The sequence below is a fragment of the Crocodylus porosus genome, unplaced genomic scaffold, assembly GCF_001723895.1.
Source record: "Crocodylus porosus isolate Cpor-Errol unplaced genomic scaffold, CroPor_comp1, whole genome shotgun sequence".
Classification (NCBI taxonomy): Eukaryota; Metazoa; Chordata; order Crocodylia; family Crocodylidae; genus Crocodylus; species Crocodylus porosus.
Window position 1 is genome coordinate 30358741 of NW_017728886.1, and position 26472 is coordinate 30385212.

Below are 26472 nucleotides of genomic sequence, written 5' to 3' on the forward strand. Positions count from 1 at the left end.
ACTCCAAAAATTTAAGATGACTAAAGAAAAGGGGTGGGATTGCGTCACATGGTTAGAGTAGTCTGCCTAAAACTTTGGTTGAGTCTGATATATACAGAATAAGATAGGGTATTACTTTTTAAGACAGACAGTTGAAAAAGGTAAATGCAATAAAGCATACATGCTTTAATAGCCTAGGAAAATTTGAAAGCAAAAGATTTTTAAATTTACTGATCTACCCTATAGTATTTTTGAAAGCTAATTCTTGTATGTTGTATAAAAAAGAGAACTAGTAAACTCTTGTGAAATTGGGAGTAAAATGTTTTTAATAATAAAATGATGGAATTGCAATGTGGTGCCTTGGAGATTAACTGCTTTAGAGAGACTTGAGCTTTTCTAGGCAAATAGCCTAGGAAAGCTAATGCTTCTCTGAATCAATTAGTCTGGTTAAGGTACCACTCTGCCCTAGCTTTTGTCTGCTTTCAGACTAATGTGGCTAACAACCTTTCTAGTAGTAAAGTATGAGTTGTAACATAAGTTTCATTAAGAATTATTATTGATATTGTGCCCTATATCTTGGTGCTTTTATTACCAAAATGTGGAATAAAAACATAGCTTCCCCAAAAGGAAAAAATAAAATCACTGTGTGGTGCATGTTAGTGAGCCTTTATTTTTTGCCTTTCTCTGAAATTGACCTTCATAAAGGGAGATTATGGAACAAATTTTGTTCTGCTATGTACATTTGAAGGGCTCCAATGAAAATTTAGGCTAACCAGAGTAAGTGTGGGAGGTTATAGTTTCCAGCAACAATTCTACATCCTCCATGTTTTGAGGACTTCCTGGCTTTCCTATATTTGTAATGTTCAAGAAAGGTGTGCAAGCCAGTAGATGAAGAAAGGCTGAGTTAATTGGTTCTCTGAATGCACGAATATAACAGCTTTTCTTTTTATAACCAGCCATGAAGCTGTTCTGAGGCCTCCTGTGATTCTATCCTTTCTGAATCTGATAGTATGTAGAATATCGAGTGTAGGATTTGTCCGCTGTAAGAATAATTGATTTTGTTCTAGCTATGTGAATGATACACATTTTTAAAGAAAACAGAACCTGCTAGATTAGTAATAAGTATATGCAGCTATACTTCTGATGGCCAAAATAAACAATTCAAAGCTAGAAAAACTCCTGCTTGTTTTTTTTCTTTTATAGGTCCGTTTGGTGGCTTCTCCCCCACCTTTTCTTAAAATCACCTCATTTTTCACTTTGTCTGGTGAAATGGCCTGCTCTTCCTGCCTTGCATCATACAGGACTATCCATCTCATGGGAAATGGGATAGTTTCAACAGTGGGAGACCCACAGACTGTTTAAAACTTCCACATGACTGCAAATTTCAAGGTTTAGTGCAACAGAGGAGCAGATGGCAAGTTTGTATCATGTGGGAGACTGGTGTCTAGAAACAGTTTACATGCATATACCACAAATTGGTTTGCAACTCTAAATAATTCCAACAGTGTATGTTGCTAATTCTTATGTTAAGAAGTCACAATCACTTTTAGATGATTAGTAGTTCTTCAGTTTATCCCTTAAATGCTCTTTTTTCCCCCTAAGTAAACTCCAGGAAGTGGAACTATCAGTGACCTGTTAGTGCTGTAGGGGACTAATATACATAGAGTTATAGTTTCAGAAACAAAATTCAGCATATTGCTATGACCCAAGTAAGATTTCTTCTCCACAAATGGAAAGTGACCAAGTAAATTAAACAACTGCCCTTGATTACTTTCCTCTGGTTTTATGCAAGAGAAACTGTCCTCTGTTTTTGCAATTTGAAAGCCAAGGAATGATGTAACCTAGAACATGCACGCATACCTTTTGAAGTACATGGAGCTTCTGTCCACATCATAGCTAGGATAGACTGCATTGATCAGTTACGTCTTTACTGGCCATGACTAGTTCTTCAGTTAGTTAAAAGGGTTGCCTTTGAATTACGTAAGGAACTTTCCTGCCCATGTCACAAGAATGTTAAAACAGTGATGCTCAATGAATCCTGCCCCGTGGGCCAGATGAGTGGTGTGAGGCTGATCCACAGGCTGGATCATGTGTGGTGTTGGTCCATGGGCTAGATCCAGTACAGAATCCAAGTGCCAGATCCAGGTCTGCACACTGCATCTGACCCTGTGTGCACAGCTATGTCATCTGGCCTGCAGGTCCAAATATCTGGTGCATTAATTGCCACCAAATTTCCAGACCTATTGGAGCCCGGTGGGCTGGGTGACATGGCTCTTTGGGCTAGATGCAGTTGAGCACTCCTGCTTTAAAGCATTAGCTCAGGAAGCGCAAGCCCATGAAATAAACATAGGTTTCTTTCATAGCTGCAAAGAATGTAGCCTAATAGGCCATTAGCTAGTTAATGAACAGGTTTTATTAATTTATTAAGGCAGACTTTTTATTTTTCCTATGGGTTCTGAGTTTATGGCATGCATCAACATTTTTCCATGATTTATTAATTTAAAAAAAAATAGTCATACTACCTTGGCATCGAACGTTTTTGCCTCTAAATGCAAAAAAAGAAGCCTGTTGCTGTTAGTTAAATACTGTTTCCCTTCTTTGGATAAGAAACTAAAGATTGCATATTTGCAAGGGCACTTTGAAACATCAAAAATAAAAGCAAAAACATATGCTCAGCCTAAAGGTTTCAGCAGTGCTCACATGGGTACAATAATCATTTACTTGTAAAATATTTTTTTTAAAGGAAGTACTTTGTATTATAATCTTGGGTATGGATACTGGTAACCAGGTTGTTGTTTTTCCCCTTGGGATTTTTTCAGAAGTGCTTTCTTTTATCAGAGGCAACATTTGGAAACTATTGCGTGTAGTTTTTTTTCCTTTTAATATTACTGGTTGCCTTGCTATATTCTTGAATTTATTTCAGTTGTGATGCAATCTGTTTCTATAAAATAGGGACTATTTGCAATGTGGTGATAACTTAGGCTGGCATTGCAGGGAATGGCCCCATCCTATATGTGATCACATAGTTTCTTTGTAAAGAAAAGGCCTAGCTGTTCAAATGGGACAGGGCTGTCCAACTGGTGGCCTGCTTGCAGCTCTCAAAGGGTTAAAAAGCCTGAGCTGCCACTGCCCCTTGCTCTGGCTGCAGCAGCAGCTGGGGTTTGGGGCTCCCTTTCCCTACCCTGGCTTCTGCTGCCTGATCCAGCCCAATGGAGTGAGGCGGTGTGGCGTGATATGCCAGATGAGCTGTCGGCATGGATGACCATGTGGTGCCATAGATGAGGCAGGGGACTGCGCTGTGTGGGGGTGGTGGGTAGGGCTGCCAGTTTGCCCATGGTATAGAGGGGTGGGGAATGCCTGCTCACCTATACACAGTACAACAAGGTAAAGTGATGCCTGTACTTGCATATGTATGGCATGCAGCCTGGACGGCTTGTGGCCCATAGAGTATGCAGCCCCTGAAGTTGTATAGCTCTGAAATAGAGTTAAGTGGTATCCAAGAGCAGATTTCATGATAGATGTACAAGCAGATACAGTAAAGGTTTGTGCTTGTATTAAAAATGCACTTTGATCCAAAATAATGGCTTCTTAGCATGACATGCCTGAGATCTTCACTATAATGTAATTTCATTATTTAAAAAAAATTTTTTTGTATACAGTATTTCAATTCATGCAGCTTCCACTCTATATAAAGTAAATTTGGAAAAGTGATCAAACATTGCAGTACTGTAGCTCAGCTATCGCATTGCATACAAGCTTTAGAATGCAGAAATGCTGCAGAGATTGCTGCACTGCAGGTATTACCCTTCGCTAGGAGAATCTCAGTTAACATTAAAAAGCTTTATGAAACTTTCACATTTATCACTTGAGCTAAAGAAGAAGAAAATAACAAAGAATATTCAAAGATGCTGAGATTCCTTTTGGGATAGGCCAAAGTTTATAGTTATTCTGGAATTTCAACATCTTGCATTGGCTGTTTTCATAGTTTCTTATTTCTACATTCAATCTTCCACTCTGGAAATAAGATGAATTCTGAATGTGTAACTCATCTTTATTTTTTCATACCCGTTCAGAGGTGGAGGGATGGGGTTTGGGAGGATTACATTTGTGTTGATTTTATTTAAAATGTCATGATTAGAGGAAACGGCAGGTAGCTGAATTCCTGGTTGGTTGATGTGCCTATTAAAAATATATATTATTGCATGTTGGTAAATACAGAGAAATAACTTGTCAGTAGTGCGGAGTTCAAGAAACAGATAGAAATGCAAATCCAAGTAGTTACTACATACCCCCACATTGTTATGGGAATATCTTTGCCTTTTCTGCTTCTCTTTTTGCTTGCAATACTGTGTAAATGCAAAAACTGGCAAAATGTCCTCCTTCCATTATAGGGTAGATCTGAAGTTAAGGGAGCTACTTCTTAGTATGTATATGGCTATGGTATTAATATTTTAACGTATATTCTGTTTTAATACAGTGCATAAAATGTGCCCCAGAATGAAAGTTTTTGTGGACTGTGTATACTTCTTCCTTTATTTAGGGCCTTTATTTAAACAGTTAACATATTACCTGGAACTAGGGGTGCACTGATAAAGATTTTTGGCTGATACGGATGGCTGATAATTAACTAGCCATATTGACCAATCCCAATCTGATATCCAATATGCAGCCCAACAGCTTACAGAGCAGCGTCTCACTGGTAAGTCTGGGGGGGGAAGGGGTAGCGATGTGGGGGGAGTGAAGGGGTGTGGGAGGGTCAGATCAAGGCTACCACTGTGAGAGAGGCAGTGGGTTTGGGGCAGGGGCAGGCACTGCCCAGCTGGGGTGGTGAATGCAACCCTGGGTGTGGGATGGAGCTGCGGGTAGCTCGTTTGGGGGGGCAGCTCCCTGTCCCTGCATATCCCAAGGGGTGGCATGGGGGGCATGTGCCCCCCCGATTTGTGTAGTGGGCAGCCTACCCTTGCCCCACACAAATCTAGGGTGCACATGTTCCCCTATGCTTCCCCCAGGGTGTGCACAGCAGCGGGGAGCCACACTGCCCACAGCTCTGTCCTGCACCCTGCCCCAGCTGGGCAGCACCTGCCCTTGCCCCAGCCCCAATCCCTCCCTCACTGTGGGGGCCTGATCTGCCTCCCTTCCCCACACACAGACTTACTGGCCAGATGTTGCTCTCTAAGCTGCTGGGCTGCATTCCTGGTCAAGTGCATGCTGCGGCTGTCTGTGTGCATGTGGAATTGATCAGTGACATTATCAACTACACCAGTCAAAAAAACCCCAGCTGCTGATAATGTCAGTTTTCCTTTACTGGTGCCAATCCGATATGCACCGATATATCAGTACACCTCACCTGGAACCTGTTATCATGAGAGCTGAGTTTTGTCTTATTGGCGTGAGTAAAGCATTTGCTTGTTGTTTCAAAAATACTATGATCTACATTGGAAATAAAGTCTCTGTTGTGGTGCACAGCTGTGCTTCCCTCCTTCAGAGTTGTGGCAAGTCAGTTGGAGACATTTCAGCTCTGTTGGTGACTGGTTTTTGGTGAGGATGATATTCATAGAGTCACTGCATAGGTCATTGCAAAGCTGGCATCACTTCCTGTTTTATAAAGGTGACTCCACTGGAGGTTACTGAAGTGGAGTTATTCTTTGCAGTCAGATGTTAGATTGAACAATATTTTTTTGCTAGGGACTTATGTAAAGCCATTTCAAAATCAAATATGCCTACTGTAATGATCATTTATTGCAGGAGAGTGGAAGATGGAATGTAAAGGATGCTCCAGCGTGGATTCAGCAAGGGCAAGTCATATCTGACCAACCTGATTGCTTTCTATGATGAGATAACTGGCTCTGTGGATGTGGGGAGACCAGTGGATGTGACATACTGTGATTTTAGCAAGGCTTTTGATGCAGTCTCCCATAGCATTCTTGCAGGCAAGCTAAGGAAGTGTACAGGTTGGATGAATGGACTGTAAGATGAATAGACTACTGGCTGAAGCATCAGGCTCAGAGGGTAGTAATCAGTGGCTCAGAGTCTGTTTGGCAGCCTGTATCAAGTGGAGTTCTCCAGGGGTCCATCCTTGGGCTGGTTTTGTTCAATGTTTGCATAGACAACCTGGAAGATATGATGGAGTGCACCCTCAGCAAGTTTGCAGATGACACCAAGCTGTGGGGAGTAGTAAATATGCTGTAGAGTAGGGCTAGTATTCAGAGTGACCTAGACAAATTGGAGGATTGGGCTAAAAGAAATCTTATGAGGTTCAACAAGAACAAGTGTAAAGTCCTGCACTTAGGATGGAACAATCCCAAGCACAAGTACATGGGGATTGACTGGGTAAGCAGCAGCTCTGCAGAAAAGGACTTGGGGGTTACAGTGGACAATAAGCCAGCAGTGTGCCCTTGTTGCCAAGATGGCTAATGGCATGCTGAGCTGCATTAGTAGGAGTGTTGCCAGCAGGTCAAGGGAAGTAATTGTTCCACTTTATTCAGCGCTGGTGAGGCTATATCTGGAGTACTGTGTTCAGTTTTGGGTCCCTCACTACAGAAAGGATGTGGACAAATTGGAGAGAGTCCAATGGAGGGCAATGAAAATGGTGAGGGGGCTACGGCACATGACTTATGATAATAGGCTGAGGGAACTGGGCTTATTTAGTCTAGAGAAGAGAGACTGAGGGGATTTAATAGCAGCTTTGTACTACCTGAGGCAGGGTTTGAAAGAGGATGTAGCTAAACTGTTCTCAGTGGTGACAGATGACAGAACAAGGAGCAATGGTCTTAAGTTGCAGGAAGGGAGATTTAGGTTGAACATTAGGAAACTTTCTCACTAGGTGGGTAGTAAAACAGGAATAGGTTACCTAGAGAGGTGATGGACTCTCCATCCGTGGAGGTTTTTAAGATCCAGGTAGACAAAGCTTTGGCTGGGATAATCTAGTTGAGGCTGGTCTTGCTTTGAGCAAGGGATTGGACTAGATGGGTTCTCATTCATCTCTAATTTTTCATGATTCTATGATTTGGGGATTCATTTTGATAAGGACTAGCTTGCTATAATGGATAATAAAGTAAAACCCTTGCCTAAGTTCCTTCATATAGTCTCAGCAGTCATATCACAGAAAGTAACTGATGACTCTTTCTGTGTTCAGAGGGAGGCAGAGTATGGCCTGGCAGATCTTCAAACTATCTAGCTGTCCCTCTGATTTAAAAAAAATGTTAAGAAAATTCCAATGCCCTGGAAGGGCAAAAACCAATCACAGGCTTGTCAAGCAGCACCAGTAGAAAACCATTCTTCCATCTTCTAACTGCGTAGACAGAAAGGATCTCTTAGCTCCCCTTCTGGTCGATTTTGATCCCCGAAATAAATTCTTAGAATCTTCTTTTGCAGTGACAATTTCTGCAGTGAGGTTTGAGTTCAGCTAAACCCATGCATTGCTCTGAGTTGCTGTTTTCCACCAGCCTAATACAGGCTCTCTGGGGGAGTTTATTCAGACTAAGTAGACTGGCTTGGCCATTGAGGTCTTGAGAATGCTACCATAAGATTTTACTTGTTTTCTTGATTGCTTCGCTCTGGTGTGTTTCCTTTTTCAGATTGTAGCATCCATACTTCGCTTTCTCTGACTGCTTTGCTTTGATACGGGCAGTCATACAGTTTTTGAAATCTTGATTTCTGTAACTCTTCTTTCCTTGTTCTCATTCTACCTTTTTAATAGTTTTGTCAGCACCTTCCATTCTCCTGCAGTCTCTCACTGTTGTTCTTGTGCCTGACTTCTCTTCTTCCTGTAAACTGTTTCTGTGTGATTTTTTTTAACTATGCTGCTGACACTCAAACCTACTTTTTTACTTTTGACAGATCAGTTTGTTTCTTTTATTACTAAAATAGGACCACATAAACTGTTTCATGGTGATGAATTGCACAGTAGTATAAATTAACCTTCCTGCATTGTTTTGAAAAAAGTGATCCATATGGTTCCCTCATGCATGGCATAACCTTAAACATTACTCTGAGAACAATAATGATAATGGTAATGGTCCAGGGTTAGAAGCACGCTCTTTTAGCTTCAGTTCTCTGGTATCACCTTGTCTAAATTCTTCAGGGTAACTGTTAAGTTTGCCCTATAGGTAACAAGTCTTTAGTGGTGAAGAAGAGAGAACTTTAACTTAAGCTCATGTCTGACACATTTTGCTATTATGTTACCAGCCCTGCAGATGTTTCCTTCCTTTCTAGTTTAAGGAGGATGTAGCTGTTAAATAATAGAGGCCTCTCCTAATGAGGCTATAATAAAACAAGGAAGTTCTTAATTTCTTTTTGTTTTTGTTTTTTTCCCTAACTAAATAAGGTTACGTGGAATTTACTATTTTTAATACTATGAGGCGTGTCTGTCACTAGCATGTTAATTGCAAGATAGAAAGAAAAACAAATTGCAAAAGATACTTTACTCCTCTGGAAAGCTCAGTTTTTTTCCCACAGCCTCATCCTGTTTTCCTGAGTACTGTCCCTTGAAATATTCTGTGGTGTCATAAAAAGTGTAAGAGGTCATTTGAATAAGTTGCACTAGTTTAACTAAAGAGGTTTACATCTGGTAAACTATATATCTCTATATATCTATATTAATATATATTGCATGAGTTTTAGTATAGTGATAACAGTGAAGGAAAAAAGAATTTGCTAAATACATTTTTGTAAAGGGACACTAACCAGTGTGCTGTCTGTCTTATTTTGCTGGAGCTGTTCTGAAGCTAGACTGAAAAATAGGAAAAGTGCGCTGCATTGGGTTCACTCCCTTAAAACTATTAAGGATAGAAGCTTTTATACAGTCAGATCTTAAATTCTGCAAGAATTGATCTCTTAGGCCTGTATTCTCACAGGAAACTTAGTAACAAGCTGTTTTTTAAACGTCTACCCTCTATCTTTCCTTCTGAGCTTTGTTGAAGGAACCTGAAATAAAGCATGTTAGTCACTTGCATGTCCCTGCATTGTTTCTTTTTCTTTTCATTCCTTTTTATATATTGCAGTTAGTGAGAGAGAGAGAGATTATTTTTCAGGAATTCAAACAAAGACACAAATTTCACCTCTGCTTTTAGCCTAAGATATCCTACTAATAAAGTTAGCTTTTGAGTTACTTGTGTGGGAGTGATGCAAATAGGATTATGTAATGTTAATATGGGAACAGCCATGGAAAGGCAGGTGTTTAAGCCTGGGAGTATGCTTAAATGAAGTAGAGATGTCCAAACTGTCCCCACCCTTCCAGGGGCGAGGGGATCTCCAGAGCTGTGCAGTGACAGTGGCAGCAGACAGGTGGGTTCCACCTCCCTATCTGGTTCATTCAGGTGTTCCCCAGCTAGTGCAGGGAGGGGGATCCCACCTGCACACCGCTGCTGCAGCTGTCCTGGGCTGAGTCCATCCCCTGCACAGCTTGTCTGGAGCAGCTCTTGAGTTCTCCTTGCCCCCACACAGTGGCAGCAGCTGGTGGGGTGTTAGGAAAGGGGAGAGGGGAAGGGACATCTGAGCAGGGTATGGGAGGGGGAATTCTTATCTGCTGCTACTCCCATGGCACAGTCTGCCCACTCTAGTTGGTGGGAAGGAAGAGGTTGGAATCATAGGGTGCACCCATCCTTGCATCCCTGCATAGTAAAATCTTGACCCTACTTCTGGCTGAGTCCTTCAGTATCTTCCCACAATTTTCCCAGAAGGACACAGTAGATCTTTACAACTCTGTTTACTAGGATGCTAAGAACCATGAAATTGTGCCTGGAGAAGACTTAGTAGCAGACACAGGTGAATGCAGTACCATTGAGAGAACATTGTGCAGGAGATGAAGATTGGAGAACAATCCCTGATCGGGCCTATCCAGTTAGAGTAGTTTACTCTTGTCCAGTTTGAGCCTAAAATCAGCAGGGAACCTAAACCTCATGAATGCTAGAAAGCTGAGGGGTTCAGTGATCGGATAGAAACTCATTGAGTGAATGTGGGCTCTGTCTGGGAGAGATGAGAAACAAACTGAGTAACACATACAGACAATGAATGTGCTTTATGCTGCTTTTCCCTGCCAGAGATGGCATCAGCTGGACATAGGCCTACTTGAACAAGCTGGCAGATTGAGGATAAGGTATAAGTAAGCCTTGTGTAGGTCTTTTATGGTTTTCACCCTCTGTTCTACCTGCTTTGTTCCTTTCAGTAGGTAGTGAATAATGTATTGTTCTGTAAATGCTGGGGCATTTTTTTTCATTGCAGCAAACTTATAGTATCAGATGTTTCCACAGGGGAAAGTGTTATAGGTGCCAAAACCAAGTGGCTTATGTTGGTAACCTGGCTGAGGACTGAGGCAGCTGTAGCCTAGAGAGCCAGTTTAACAATGATTGGACCTCATGACTTCACCCAGAATGAGGTACATGATGCCAGGCCTGTTTATCAGCGGGTGCACTTAATCATAGGGTTCTAAGATGCAATTTGTCCCAAAGCCCTGCTGTGTATTTCTATTTTTGCATGCTTTCTGATCAGATAGGCTTATTTAATTTCTATCAGTAAGTAGGAAAGGGAAAACATTCTTGGTACATTTTAAATTTGTTTCTAAGAGAGTGGTTTCAATCTCCCTGTGCCTTTGAAACTGAAGAAAGGAGCACTTCAATGGTGTTTTTTATCTTCAAATACAATTTTAAAATCATATTTTATAAGTGATGGATCTTTAAGGTGTTGGCTGTATAGCTAATTGGGTTTTCCCTGTCCATCAAAGTATGTTTCCTGTTCTGTAGTGCTAACTAAAAGGATCAGGTAGTGCAGGTAGCATGGGTGCTTGGCTTTAAAGGACCTTACCTTAACTTTATGTCACATTGGGTAAGATCAAGTGGGATTTGTTAAAAGAACTTTTTGTTTGTTTGTTTGTTTTTTGAAATTGCAGGTGAAAGGGACTTTTGGCAAAGAAAAAATATAAAGAGTAAGGAAAGTGAAAGCCCTGAATGCAGTCAAGTAGGGTCCTCAAACTAAAAGCTTATGATTATTTTATAGCTTTAGTACAGCAGAATTGCACCTATGCAACTGGAGGGGTGGGGGAGAGAGGACAGGAAATAAATTAAAGAATTTACAAAATTAGATATAGCAGATAGCTATTATAGTATAATGTATTTGAAGTTTTTAGATGGCTGTGGAGGTGGGTAATTGCAGGCAGGTGCCTTCCACTTTGGTTTGCTTATAGACCTGGCCTTGATTTTAAGCAGTGGCTGAAAGATGGCTGCTGAATCTCTCTGTGGAATAGTGATTATCTCAGCCCATTCCAATGGGCAAATTTCCACATCATAGAGCTGTCAACAAGCTGTCACTTTTCTTGGTATTTTCAGCAGAAAGCTGCACATGCCTAGGCATTGATAACCTCTTACTGAGACAGCTTACCCAACAAGGCTTTCTTGTTGAGATATTGCTGGACAAGTTAGGAGCATTACCACACAGGCTGCTTCACTTTACAAAGGTACTTGGTGTGCCTCTGTTTTTACTCATCCGCATCCCCATCCCTATACCTAAAACTGCCAGTGGCTAAAAGCCCCATTTGCTTCTGTATATTGCCAGCTACAAGTTTTATGCATTGAGGTGGTTTTTCTGTCTCAGTGAGATCACCTAGGGAGCGTCAGGGTAGCCAACTTCATTGTATGAACAAAACGGCTTAACTGAATGAAATAGGTCATCTTCCTGCCAGTCATAACAGCAGGGAGCACCAATGGGAGATAAACAGTGTGGATTAGTGCCACCCACTACTGTGGGTATGGCACAGGCACTACACCATAGACATCCTGGCATCTTGGTATTAATGAGCTTGAAAGGAGCCTAACTGTCAGAGTTGATGGAGATGGTGTGCCTGACTCACATTCATACTTTTTAAAAAAGTTTTTCTCTTGGTGTTGATGCATATGTAACACAATAGAAAAGTGTAGAGTTGGTTAGTGGGGGTACTTTGAAGTTAGGCAGAAGGTAGGGAAGTGTGGCCTTTTAGGTGGGATCAGATAGCTTATGATGAAGTAGGTTGTAGCCTGTGAATGCTGATGTCTCTCAACCAGTTGGTGCTAACCCTGTCCTAAAAAGCTATAGAAAAGAGTAGGAAAAATAACTGCATACTTCTGGGTATTTACTTATACTATTCTTAAGAGAAATCATTCATACTATAGCTTATGCCCTACAGTATTTTACTGCTTTTTGAAGAGGCCAAATTGCAGTTCAGTTCTGTGTGGCTAGTAGGCCACAATCTACTACAGTTTAGGCTTTTTGTAGGCTTAGTATATAAATTAAAGGTTGATAGCAACTTACATTCCTCCCCTAAGTCTCTGGGAGTCATAAAACTAATTATTGTTACAAATAACAGAGTCATCCCTAAATATTCTATAGTAAAGGATGTATATAGATTGTGTTGAAAGCCTGGTATGGGAGTTAATTAGTGTATTGGACACACATTTTGAACATGGCATCCAGGGGTGGTGTAGTAGTGTGGCTGCACCCTGTTGTATTGGAGTGTAATGTGGGAGCATCTGGGATCTTTTTCAAGTCCCTAATGCAGTTGGAAATCCCCCCTCTGTTCCTCTTGGTACCCAGAGGCATACCTCCCCCCCTCCCTTCTTCCACCTCCCATGCCTCCTTCTTCTGCTTTCCCCACTGTCCCAGGGGTAGGGGAAGTTCCAAAGCACTCTGCCTGCCCCAGCCAGGCTGTCCTGGGCTCATCTGGGGGCAAGGACAGAGGCAACCACATGGTAGTTACCCATTCACAGCCTGGTCCCCACTGCTGCCACTCTCTGGCCCTTATCCCAAGCTGAGCCACCCTCCCCCACACAGCCTGGCTGGTAGGCAGAAGCATCTCTGTTACCCCCTACCCCTCTGGAGGAGGAAGCATCCCTGTTGCCCCCTCCCCTTGTGCAGGAAAGCATCAGCAAAAAGTGGGGGAGGAAAAACAAAATAAGTGCAAAGAGCTTTTGACTCATGTCCATCATAACTGGCAGGGTTGCAGAAAGGTTAGGGAGTATTTAGAACAGCTGGATTGTGTACAAGTCCACAGGACCTGACACAAGGTGATTGCAGAGCCTCTGGCTATTATCTTTGAAAACTCGTGGCAATTGGGAGAGGTCCCTGATGATCAGAAAAGGGCAGATGTTAGTACCCATCTTGAAGAAAGGGGAAAAAGAAGGTTCCGTGTAACTACAGATGGGTCAGCCTCACCTCAGGCCCCTGGGAAAATTGTGGAGCAGACCCTCAGGGAATCCATTTCAGAACACTTGGAGAAGGTGATTAGGCACAGGCAGCATGGATTCATTAAGGGCAATTCATATCTGACCAACCTGATTGCCTCCTATGATAAGATGGCTGGCTTTGTGGATGCTGGAAAAGCAGTGGATATAATATATTTTGACTTTATCAAGGCTTTTGATATGGCCTCCCACAACATTCTTGCAAGCAAGCTGCGGAAGCATGGGTTGGATGAATGGACTGTAAGGAGGATGGAAAATTGGCTGGATCGTTGGGCTTAAAGGGTAGTCATCAGTGGACTGATGTTTAGCTGGCAGCCAATATCAAGTAGAGTGCCCCCCATAGTTCAGTCCTAGGGCCTCTTCTGTTCAATATCTTTGTCAGTGACCTGGAAGATAGGGTGGAGTATACCTTCAGCAAGTTTCCAGATGACACCAAGCTTGGGTGGAGTAGTAGATACACTGGAGGGTGGGGCCATAATTCAAAGAGACCTAGACGAATTGGAGGATTGGACCAAATGAAATCACATGGGGTCCAAGGAGAAGTGCAAAGTCCTACACTTAGGACAGAACAATCACATGCACCAGTACAGGATGGGGACTAACTAGCTAAGCAGCAGCTCTGCAGTAAAGGACCTGGTGGTTATAGCGAACAATAAGCTGAAGATGAGCCAACAGTGTGCCATTGTTGCTGTGGAGGCTAACGGTACACCAGGCTGCATTGGTAGGACTGTTGTCATCAGGTCAAGGCAAGTGATTATTCTCCTCTGTTTAGCACTGGTGAGGCCACATCTGGAGTACTGTCTAATTTTGAGACCTTCCAATACAGAAAGGATGTGGACAAATTGAAGAGAGTCCAGCACAGGGCAATAAAAATGGTGAGGGGATGGGGCACATGACTGCTAAGGAGAGGCTGAGGGAACTGGGCTTATTTAGGTTGGATAAGAGAAGACTGAAGAGAGATTTAAGAGCAGCCTTCAGCTACCTGGTGGTTATGAAGAGGATGTAGCTAGACTATTTTCAGTGATGGGAGATGACAGAACAAGGAGCAATGGTCTCAAGTTGCAGCAAGGGTAGTTTAGGTTAGATATTAGGGAAAACTTTCTCATGAGGACGGTAGTAAAGCACTGGAACAGGCTACCCAGAGAGGTTGTGAAATCTTCATTCTTGCAGGCTTTTAAGACCCAGGTAGACAGAGTCCTGGCTGGGATGATCTAGTTGAGGATGGTCCTGCTTTGAGGAGAGTATAGGACTAGATTACCTGGAGGTCCCTTCCATCCTTAATTTTCTGTGATTCTATAAAATCACATACAATAGAGTCCTGAGAGAGTGAAAAGGCCAATGTCCAGCAGGTAGCTTCTTATAGTCCTGTGCGTACCAATCCGTTGCGGCTGCCGCCTCCCGTACTTTTCCGGTTTGCTGTATCATCAGTGCCTAGAGCAGGGGCAGGCATTCAGGCAGAGGGCTGCTTACCCAGTTTTGGCAAGCTGTGGCGGGCCGCCCCTTGATAAGTGCCCGTCCCTGTGTCACCATCTTGGAACTAGTATTCCAATGTCTTGGGACCAAAGTTCCAGGGCCAGCACCAGTGGGGCCCAGAGCAGGGCGCAAGCTGGCAGGGGTCTGTGGAGCTGGGCTGGATTGTACCAGCAGGGAAAGAGGGAGCTGGCCCGGCTCCATAGAGCCCCTGTCGGCTGGGACCCTGTACCCCTGCTGCCCTGCTCTGGGCCCTGCTGGCGCTGGCCCTGAGACACCGGTACAGGCCCTGTGCTTCCACGCCTGCTCACTCCCAGTGCCCTCCAGCCCCGCAGTACATGCAGGGGGCAGTGCACAGCCCTGATCCCCTGCTCACTGGCAGGGAAGGAGCTGGTGTGGAGCGTGGGGAAAAGCGACCCCTCCCCCACCCCGTGGCCAGTGCTCCCTGCTGCAGCCATTCACAGCCCGTGTGCGGCTGTGCTGAGCAGGCGCAGGCAGCCCCATGTGAGGTTGCAAAACAGGGCGCTGGGCAGAGGGCAGGCGCAGGGCCGCTTTTCTCCTGCTCAGCACCAGCTTTGTAACTTGCAGCCGCTGCCAGCCTGGGACCTGCACCGGCTCTGGGCTTTCCTGTTGGGGCTGTGTTGCAGTGGCAGCAGCTGCAGCCCCCCTGCTACCATGCTGGGCAGCCCACAGGCTGTATTTTGCCCACCCCTGGCCTAGAGCTTTAGCATGGTTCTTATTACAAAATAGTTTTAGCAGAACTTTTCAAAACTTACGTCTTTTTCAAAACTTACCTCTAATAAAAAAATAAATGACACTGGAAAAAATTACATGACATTCGTGTGTGTGTGTGTGTGTGTATGTATAAAATAAAATGTTGTATTCCAATGTAATGCAAGTAAGGCTTCATTAGAAACAGAGAGAAAAGCCACCATTAGAACACAACACATTGTGTAGTTATAGTTTCTACATGACTGTCATTTTTGTTCACATGTGTGAAAACATGCAGGAACTCTGCCCTCAGTAAGTCTTCCTTGCCTACATAAATCAATGTCAATAAATAAATAATTATCAATAAATCTTCAATTATCAATTAAATCAATGTCATCACTTGCTTCTGTTTTTTTCCCTTCATTCTACCTCATGCAGTAGTGTTCTTCCATTCCAGAAGGTGTTTTCTTAAAGTGAAAAATTTTGGCAGAGGGGTATGTGTGGCTGCATGATTTGAATGGTTATCACATGGAGACAGATTCAGTTTCTTTTTTATTCACATGGGCAGCTGAAAAGTGTGGTCATAGCTGTTTCCTAAATGATGTGAAATTAGTTGTGTTTTGTGATGAATAATATGGCTATCAATGTGGACATGACATTTTTATACCAGTGTAATCACACTTCACACCAGAGTAAACAAGAATGCAACATAAATCTCCACACCTGCATAACTTTCTTGAATTTGGTTGAGAACTACCCCTTCTTTTTCCCTAAGGCAAAACTACTGAGGTGAGCATGTATACGGCCTCAGCTCTCACAGGGTAGCTTTTTCCTCTAAGCAAACTAGGTGGCCAGGCAATTTTGTGATAGAAGCTCTTGCGAGTAGTTGGTCCAGGATACATGCATGTCTGCATGCTTTAGATCCTGTATGCATCAGTGTACAGATTTGATATAAATTACACTAGATGAGCGAACGTGTTGTGTATTTAGGTTATAAGAATGAGTTTCTTTACTTGCTTGATAACATCCCTTCTTCCTGTTGGTCTCCTGGGCTACTTTCTACACCACAGTGAGAGAAAATTTTCTATATTCCCCTTCTGAAAACTCCATTGTTTTGGTCCAAAATTAGACTTGTTTCTTGTGACCTTGCCAGCAACTCTGGCCTTGACATCACTTGTCTGCTTTTCCAACAAGTATTTTCACACATCTTTTTAAGTATAAAGAAAGTTAAGAAAAAATTGCTTGTTAACATGTATAGAGCATCTTTTTAGACTTTCTTAAAACTCTCTTTGTAAGCTTCCTTTCCTTGTAATGTTTCTTGGTACTATTTTAAATAGAAATTATATGACTGTCAGTGACTACTCTGTGAACCCAAGTTTTTTATGGTATTACCCCTTTTGAGCTTGATTTAATTCTGCCCGACTTCAGTGGGCATTGGATTAGGCATGCAGTGTGCAGAACTTTCACATTTAATTCTCTGCAATAGATTTAGACTCAAATATAGTTTGATGTAAATACTACTACTATGCCTTCCAGAATCTAGTGAACCCTAATCTCTCATGCTCATACTTTAAAAAGAGAAAGAACATAGAGCAGTGAGGAGTTGTATAGCTCAATTTACTTTAAAAGTAGAGTATTTGGCTAAAGAAGCTGTGGCTCTACGATGATAAACATCTGACTGATTTACATCTTGGAGGTCGACATTTGATGCAGAATATTAGATCCTTCTTGTGGTGTGTTCTTAGAGGTTTTCTCACTTTTTAAAATAACTTATTCTCCCTTTTTGGCTTTGAGGTAAAGTAGTATAAAATGGCATTACCTTGAATAATGGGAAGCGGGTGCCACAATAGGAAAGACGTTATAGCTTAAGGATGCAGATGGGCAAGAGGAGGCTTTTTAGTAATGATGTCATGTAATGATTTCATGTCATGTAATCATTTTAGTAATGATTTGATATCATCTATATAGGATCTGTATAATATTGGAGTGATGCTGTAGTTGTGATGGTCAAGGAAATGAGAGGCAAAGGTTTTTGTGGGTAATATCTTTTACTTGGCTAACTGTATGGTTGGGATAGACTTACACAAGCTTTTGAATGCAGTGCACATGCTTCTTCAGGACCTTGCAATTTTTCTTGAGGGACCTGAAGAAGAATGCATTACTTTCAAAAGCTTGTCTACATTTATCCTGACCATGCAGTTGGCACAGTAAAAGATATCACCCATAAAAATCCTTGCCTCTTGCGTAAAATCTATATATGTATTTGTGGTTTTTCGTAAACACATGTTTGTGCATCGGAGGACAAGATGTAGTGTAATGGAGATACAATTTTTGAATTTTATTCTTGTGTAATTTTGGACAGAGTTGACAGACTTAAACATTTAGGAAAGAATACTCTAAGAATGAAATAAAAAACATATACATTGTAAGTTGGTATTGGCTTGATTAGCAAAAGATTAATTCTTTAGATTAGGTAGCCTAACATAGGACATACTTGTTTTATTGTTTAATTGCTTTAAATGTTTTATATGCATAAATGGAACTTTTGAATTTGCTTTTGTCTACCTTGTACAAATTTTTTTTATAGACAAACATGTATATCTTATGATCCATTTATGAGCAGAACTTGATTGTTCATTTATCAGACCTGTTGGAAAGAAGGTGAATACACCTGTCTCGTCATGGCCACTTGCCCCATTCTGGTGCCTTTCTTCTCTCCCTTAGCTACCCTCCCCTTCACAGGTAGAATGCATGTTGGTACGCTGGGAAAACATACAGCTTATGAGAATAATATATGGAATTGCTTTGAATTAAATAACAGTGATACAAGATTTTTGTTACATTGGCTTCAATAATATTTTTTGGAGATGAAATATTTTCTTGTTTTAAATATAGAAAAATAAGAGGGGGACAGGGGAATATCTACGTTTCATGTTCTATTCAACATCTTTTTTCCTAATCTCTTTCAGGCATCAAAACATAAAGATGATAAAGAGCAGAGTGAAGCTGTATCGCCATCAGAGGAAGAAGATGCATTCTTTTGGCCTGGTCTTAAAACTGTTGTGTTAAGGAGGACACCTCAGGGCTTCGGCTTCACCTTAAGACACTTCATTGTTTATCCTCCAGACTCTTCTATTAAGGATTCTCTTAGAGTAAGTGAAATAAATAATGAAGGCCAGTTTGAAAAGTAAATGAAGGCTTTTTTTGCTGTGTACGTCTTCTACCAATATATCATAACTATGTATGTACTAACAATCATAGCCTTCCTTGTTCTGTTAAGTATTAACTTTTGGGATTGTCTTCACTCTCAGAAAATGCATCTTTCCCATGTTGAGCTCCTCCTTTGATTGAAGTAATGACCCAGAATCTTCAGCTACTTTAAATTCCTTTCTATGTAAAATACTAAATATTTTTATCAGAAGAAGACTGAGGCACTATTTTGACATGATTTGACATAAACTGAAAAGATATGAGAAGATATTTTTATTACTATGAGTAAGTGCAGTGGTACTCTGTTACAGAAGAACTTGAAAATATTACTATCAGATGTTAATCTAATGAAAAGAGGCCAAAGGCATGGCTAATATGGGGTGAGGTGCCCATACATAAAGATTGGGTTTGGTTCTGTAGTTGAGTGAATAAGAAAAATAAACTTGTCTTTAGCATCATGGGCATCCAGAAATTGCCAGTTTTATTAACTATAATTCAGCACATTAGTTCTCTTTATTTTGCTTATTAAGTTACAACATTAATAGTATAATAGTTAATGATAACAGTTGCTAAAGCAGTAGGTCTTTCAAATTTATGCTCCTGTTCATCATTCATGTATAAATAGTTGCACCCAGAGACATGGGTTCCATTTTACTAAATACTATACAAATACAGGTAAGGTATGGTCCATATCCTAAACAAAGTATAGTGAAACAAAGTATAATAGTGAAAGGGAAGTGACATACAAAAGAGCAGGAGAGGGATAGATAAAATACATACACATTTTTTATATGTTTGTGTAAAAGTGTATTATGAATATTGACAATTCTTCTTTGGTTCCCAACTGAGCTTTAGTGAATTGATTGTCTTGTAGACATCACAATACAAGTTGGTTTAGAGAAGAGTGTTCAAGAATGTAGTAGCCTGTTTCATTAATTCAGGAAGGGTATTTCATGTTTAATGGGCAGCGTGAAGGGAGGCAAGTCTGACATCACTGGGAGTACAAAGGTCCTGTGAAGAGACAAAGTAGCTGACTATCTATTAGTTAGCCACTTAAACTTATATTTGTAAGTTAAAATCTTCTGCATACTAAATTAATCTGACAGGCAGTTTTTTGTATTTTGTGAATGATGCATTCTGTCAGAAACTGTTCATACTGAAGTTTGCAATATGAGGTGAATGTGAAAAACGAAACAAAATAAAACAAGATTCCAGATTTGGAAGCATTTGAATTGTAAAACGCTCTATTTTTAAAGGACTGTAATCATTGTCTTGGTATCATACAAAATTTGTTAGCGTTCAGTGTTTTGCAGCTGTTTTATGATTGTTTATACTAGATGACAGCCTTGCAATACTTTACAAAGTGATACCAGTTCTACAATTAGTAATTTTTCAATCTTGAGTTTACTGTAGCATATAATAATCTGGTCCCTTTCATAGTGGTGACCCATACTTTTATAACCTCAGAGAATGAGAATCCAAATATTTTAGTCGGATGCACATTTTTTTCATTCAGTGAACTTGGTGGAAACTAGAATGATACAGATGTTTGTCATTATGTCATTCTGTGCTTCAGTTCTTTGGATGATCAGTTCAAAACAAATTAAATTGTTGCAGGAAGTGGGTACTGTACTGGCTTGTAGCACTGATTCATAGGATCAAAAGAAAGCAGGGCTGAAAGGGACCTCACAAGGTCATCTGGTCCAGGCCCTGCTCAAGGCAGGAGCATTCCTGACTAAACCACCCCATCCAAGTGTCTAACCTGCTCTTGAAAATTTCCAAGAATGGAGAGTTGACAGTTTCTCTAGATAATCTGTTCCAGTGCTTCACCACTCTCACAGTCAGATTGTTCCTCCTAATCTCTGACCTAAATTTCCCATGCTGAGTCTTGACACCATTGATCCTAGTCCTGTCCCTGTAGCAACAGAGAAGAGCCCATTTCCATCCTCTCTGTAATTGCCCTGCAAGTATTTGAAGACTATTATGAAATCCCTCCTCAGTCTTCTAGTCTCCACATTAAAATAACCCTAATTCTTTCAGCCTTTCCTCCATAAATCTTGCCTCCCAGGCACCTAATCATTTTTCTTGTTCTGCTTTGGACTCTTTTTCTAATCTGTTCATATCTTTCTTGAAGTGCTGGGCCCAAAACTGAATGCAGTACTTTAGGTGAGGCCTCACCAGTACCAAATAGTGAGGAAGAACCACTTTCCTTCATTTGTAAATGATGCTTGTGTTAATACAACCTAGCATACTGTTGGGTTTTTTTTTGTAACAAGAACCCATCATTGAATCTTATTCAGCTTATGGTCTGCTGTAATCTGCAGGTCCTTCTTGGTAACCTAGACCAGTGTTTCTCAACCAGTGGGATACGTCACACTGGTGGGACTCGAAGGTCATGTAGGTGGGACTTCAGCTCAGTGCCCAATTAGGGGAAAAAATCAGTTGTTTGAAACTTCAAATAGATAGATCAACAGATATCTTGAGCAGTGCAATTTTGTGGGGTTTTGTTTTTATTATGGTGGCACCAGGGTTTTTGTGACAAAATGGTTGGTGGGATGTAAGATTCAAAAGGTTGAGAGCCGCTGACCTAGACAGCCAATCCTCCATTTGTTTTTGTGCTTTCAGTTATTCTATCCAAAGTGCACTTGTTCTTGTTAAATCAGTCTGTTTGATTGCAAACCATTTCTCCAGTTTATCCAGGTCATTCTGGATCCTAGCCTTACATTCCAGAGTATCTGCTACTTTATGTTGTTTTCAAATTTGCTAAGTGTGTACTCGGTGCCATCACCCAAATCATTAATTACAATATTAAAGTGATACTGGACCCAGGACAAACCCCTGGGGAACCCCCCTTGTTGCTTCTTCCCAACTAGACATTGAACCATTTATGACTACTCATTGCTCACAATGATCCAACCAGTTATGTATCCACATAGTACTTTCCTCCGGGCTGCATTTCCTTAGCTTATTAATAACAAATGTCATGGAAGAGAATGTCAAAAGCCATGCTAAAGTCCAGGTATATTGCATCCACTGCCCCTTCCCCCCACACTCCATAAAGCGCATCACCTTATCTTGGAAGGAAGTCAGGTTGGTTAGGCAAGACCTGCTCTTTGTGAATCTCTGCTGGGTTTTCTTGATCACTGTGTTCTCCTCTAGGTGCTTCACAATTGATTCCTTGAGGACCTACTCCATGATCTTTCCAAGTGTTGAGGTCAAGCTGACTAGTCTCTTATTTCTTCAGATTCTTCTACTTCCATTTCTTAAAGATGTGCACTATATTTGCTCTTTTCCAATCATTGGGGATCTAACCCAACCTCCACAATCCTCAAGTGGGTAGCTTGTGGCTGTGAAATTATCTGTGAAATTATCTTCAGTACCCGAGGGTGCATCCCATTTGACCCTGCCTCTTGAAAACTTCTCTAAGCAATCCCTAACCTGTTCTACTATTCTGGGCTGTTTGTCTTCTTCCCTGTTGTCACAAACCCTATTGTCCCAAATCTATGAGGGATCCTCAGAGTCCTTTATTTCTCTCCACTGTGCTGCCACACCAAGGAACTGACTGAGGTTGTTCTGGAATAGCTCCCTATCCCAGCAAACCTCAATTCCCCAGCCCTTTATTTGCACTGTGGGAATCTCTACAGGCCTGAGGTCACTTGGGGGTATAGAAGAAATTATAGGTCCTCTTCTCTTTAGAGAGAATCAGCCTGGAACATCAGTTGCCCAGAAGTCAACCCTTCCACTGACAGTCAGTAAGAGACAAAGAACAAAATGATTTATTATAAAAACAGAACATAAAGAACCACTAACAATATGGTGGATAGAGCCAGAGATAAAAAGAGTAAACAAACAAGAAAATACCAGAAAATGAATCTGTTCTTATCCTGCACCCTAAATTCAATGATGCAGTCCTTAGCTAGCTTTGCAGGTCTAAATGTAGGTCCTACCTCTGACCCTCCTGGAATCTCTGTCAGCTTGCTTTTCCCAGCCACCTTGGCTGGAGGACCTCAGTCTCTTCCATGTACCTGAGAATACTGGAAACAAAGCCATTCTTTTAAGGCAGGCTTGAAGTACCTTGTCCAGTTTAGCTGTTAATATATGTCACCCCTTCATTTCTAGGAGCACTCACACTATGCAAGTATATAAATATAACCCTAAGGGTTATATTTATCAGACTATAAACGTGGATCCTTTTTTAGTTCTGTAGATTTGCTAATCCAAGTCCACCTCTCCTGTATGATACTTTGATTAGCTAGATGACAATCTTTTGCCTCTTCTTTTAGAATGTAAATTTATCATTGTCTAGCCAGATCTAGGCTTCCCATCCCTCTTAGCATGTCCAGGTGGACGGACCAGTAAACAACTAAGTCAAATGCTAATTGTCAGCCATTAATTCTTCTAAGGGTGAACAGTTTCAGGCTACTCAAGTTAATCACTTCCTTACTGACACAACCTTGGAATATAAAGATATATCACAATTACATTTATATACTATGCTATACAGTTAAGGGAACAATAAAACTGGGCACAGCTTTACAGTAGCTACAACTAGAGACTAAATACCACAAGAGTAAACCAAAGTTAGGAGCATATCCTTGTGAGCCTGATTTTAGACACCTTTTTTTAATCTTACCTGTATATTTTTCTTCCATTTGTAAACTTACATTTTAAATGAATGTTTCTCTTTCAGGATGAAGAGAATGGAAACAAAGGAGGTAAGTTTTCTGTTATTCATCTGTTCTAACATTTTCCTTTCATCACTGTCTCCAACAGTGTAGTAGCTGCATGTTATATGTGCTCAGCAATAAGAGTATGTGACGGAAAATGTAAGATTTCTTACAACATCAGAGCAGAAAAGGTAACATATTCTGTCACCTCTAACTTGAAAAACAGGTTTGTTCAGTATTTTTTTGCATGGCCAGTCTATTTACTGAAAAGTATGCTGCATATTCTTAATGGGTTAAATGCATGTTGTAGATCATACATGTACCTAGCAAGAAGCCAGCTGCCTTAGCTTTTTAACACTAAGACACTGCTCTGAACCACATAGTTGCAGCCCTTTTGATATTGTGGGAGTTTGTACTGGTGCAACAGTCCACCAGTACAAATCACATTAAAACCAAGACTCAGTTTATATATGCCAACTGTCTTGTATATTTTGTGAATCAATAAACTTTTTTGGTGCAAGTTGCTCTGGGGAAGGCAAGGCTATGTTTGCAGAGGTATTAATATAAATATACTACAAGACATTGGCACAAATGTGACACAAGACTCTAACATCAGGCTATAGGATATTATGGAGTTAGGGTACTCGTAATCTATTCTGTTGATCAGGGTGGTTAAAAATTAGATTTTTAAAAATTGGATTTTTTTTATTTAAATCAGATTTTTTTACTTTAATTGCATTTTTGATTTTTTTGTTAAGATGCTTTTAAAAATAAAACTATATAAAGATTGTTTTAATTTAAGATATGTTAAAGCATAAAGATATCATCATGGAATAGGGATTATAACTTCTAATTGTATTTTATTTGAAACAATATAGTCATGTAACTTTTTTAGAAAGTTTTATAAATAGGTCACAACAGGCCATGGACTATATTAGGGGCCCAAATTCAAGCCCTTACATCTCTAAAAGTGCAAAGTTTCAAGGAAAATGAATAAAGGATATCAAACAACAAGAATGCACTTTTTGTAGAAAGCAATGATTAAATTGAGGTGTCCAGACCAGTGATTGAAATCAATTTGATTTGAATCAAATCCACCCTGCTGTTGGTACTGTTTCACTTTGTCTGAAGTACTTATATTCACTGGACCAGAGACTGTGTCCAGGTGTCTAACTTCCTAACCAGTGGACTAGAGCAGGGGTCGGCAATGATTTTGGGCAGAGTGCCAAAGCACCCACAACCTCGACTTGTAAAATGTTGGCATGCTGGGGCAGATGGCGGAGGAGCTGTGCGGGGCCTGATCCTTGTTGTGGCAGCGCAGCCCCTTCCCCACCGTCTTCCCCAAAGCTCACTTGCCGAGCAAAATGCCTTCATGTACTACACTCTGGCACCTCTGGACTAGAGTCATTTTCAACTTGTCTTTCTGAAGAAAGAATCAGTGGCTCTCACAGGAAAGATGTAGGTGTAAATACCATCATTGTGTTCCACAGTTTTGTGAAATTAGCCCTGAAAAAAAATGTTAGTGAAACCTTTTCACTAAATTTAGACTGAATTCTTGAGTGGTTTAGGGTGGACCAAAACTTCATTTTTCTGTGGATAACTACTTGTCAATACATGTTGTCAATAGCTATAGGCAAGGTGGAAATGAAAAAGAAGAATGCAGTTTCAGGAGTGTGATAGTTTTCTCAGGTTTTGGTCAAGCCATTTCCATTTTGTTACCACAAGTTGTATCTTTTCCTAAAACAGAAGAGATCCTAAGATTCAGAATGGGAAGTTGTGGGGGAACTGTGTGCCCCATACTTTTTTAAAAAGCCTGGTTTAATATCTTTCAAAATCAGTAGCAAAATGCACTGAGGCAAACCTTAAACACAAGCACATTTGCTGAGTAAAAGCAGTTGTGCCAAAAGCATGGTGTGCTTATGCAGCCTTTTGTGCAAAAAATCTTAAATGGACCAACTAAGAAGGAAGGTAGAATAGTTTACCTAAAATGTTAAAAATAGTTGCTTATGTATTTACAAATAGATGTGGGGCTGGTAGGTTTTAGTGGTGGGAATATTCTGATCACTCCATTTTTAATCATGTTATAGAAGAGTCTTGTCAAGAACCGTGTAACACATAATTTGCCATACAAAGGAGCCATCTAGTGGCAACTTCATTCTATAGTTGTCATCTTATGGAAGGCCACACGTCATGTAAGGAGTTAGTATGATTTTTAACTTCATACAATAAAATGTTGGTTCGCATATGAGTCAGAGGTTGACAGCAGTTTGGCACCTCTGCGGGTTGGCAGCAGGGACATGGGAAGAGGCAGCCCAACGTTAGAGCAAGTTGCACTAATTTGACCTGCTGCTCCTAAAAGGTAGCCAACCCTTGTCTCTAACTTAGAGGAACAGCAAGATGAACAGGTTTTTTCCATCTTTTTTGGATAGGAGAAAAAAGTTGGAAATCTTAGCTGGCTTTAGTTTGTTTTTTTATTTGGGTGTAGAGATTACAGTGCAGAGGCTATTATATCATGGTATACTTAATAACTTTGAGCCCAAAATCTCTGCAGAATCCCACTAGAAAAACCCTGACTCATTCGGTTATTCAGTTATTTAAATCTTCAAAATAAAAAAAATACCTTTTTACACAGAGATTATTTGTCAGATTTTTGGAACGTATGCACTAGTCTTTGTTTTCTCTAGACAGTAACAAATTTAAGCAATACCTACTGATATCACTATTGACTTTCCTTAATCTCTGTACTACAAAGTGAATATTTGGCTTTGTCGGAATCTTACGTATTCTTGCAGTGATCCAGCAGATTACAGATAGGGAGTATCAGACGGTGCTTAGCTCCACAGTTCTCTTTCTTCTTGTGCTTTATCTTCTTCCAGGTGTCCTTCTAGTTTACCTCAATTCAGCACTGGGATGCCATTCACAAGCTGCTGGATTATGCTGCCAGCAACTAGTCATAACCCAGAGTGGTGGCAATAGAGCAACAGAAAACTGGTTTTGGTTGATAATTTGTTTTTTGGTTATTTGGTTATGCTGGAGTTAGCAGATGCCCAGAAGACTTACTAATGACAGAATCCAGGGAGAAACCTTCTTCAAGGTATTGAGAACAGATGGGTAATTTATACTTAAACTATGGAAGGACTTAACTGAGAAAGAAGAAGCCAGAAAGAGGTGCATACGATGAAAGTGCAAAAACTTCCTTTGTGGATGTTTGTCACTGACTTGGTTAA

General features: G+C 40.8%; 1 protein-coding gene across 1 annotated transcript in view; it reads left to right on the top strand.

The window, feature by feature from the left end:
* The first annotated feature begins 13850 nt into the window (after positions 1–13850).
* The window catches only part of ARHGAP21 (Rho GTPase activating protein 21), a 93023-nt gene continuing 80401 nt past the window's right edge, over positions 13851–26472 (top strand). Inside the window, exons 1-3 of the mRNA XM_019529473.1 lie at positions 13851–13908; positions 18273–18520; positions 23269–23293. Of these exons, the coding sequence (XP_019385018.1) occupies positions 13851–13908; positions 18273–18520; positions 23269–23293 (331 nt within the window). The remainder of the gene's footprint in view (positions 13909–18272; positions 18521–23268; positions 23294–26472) is intronic.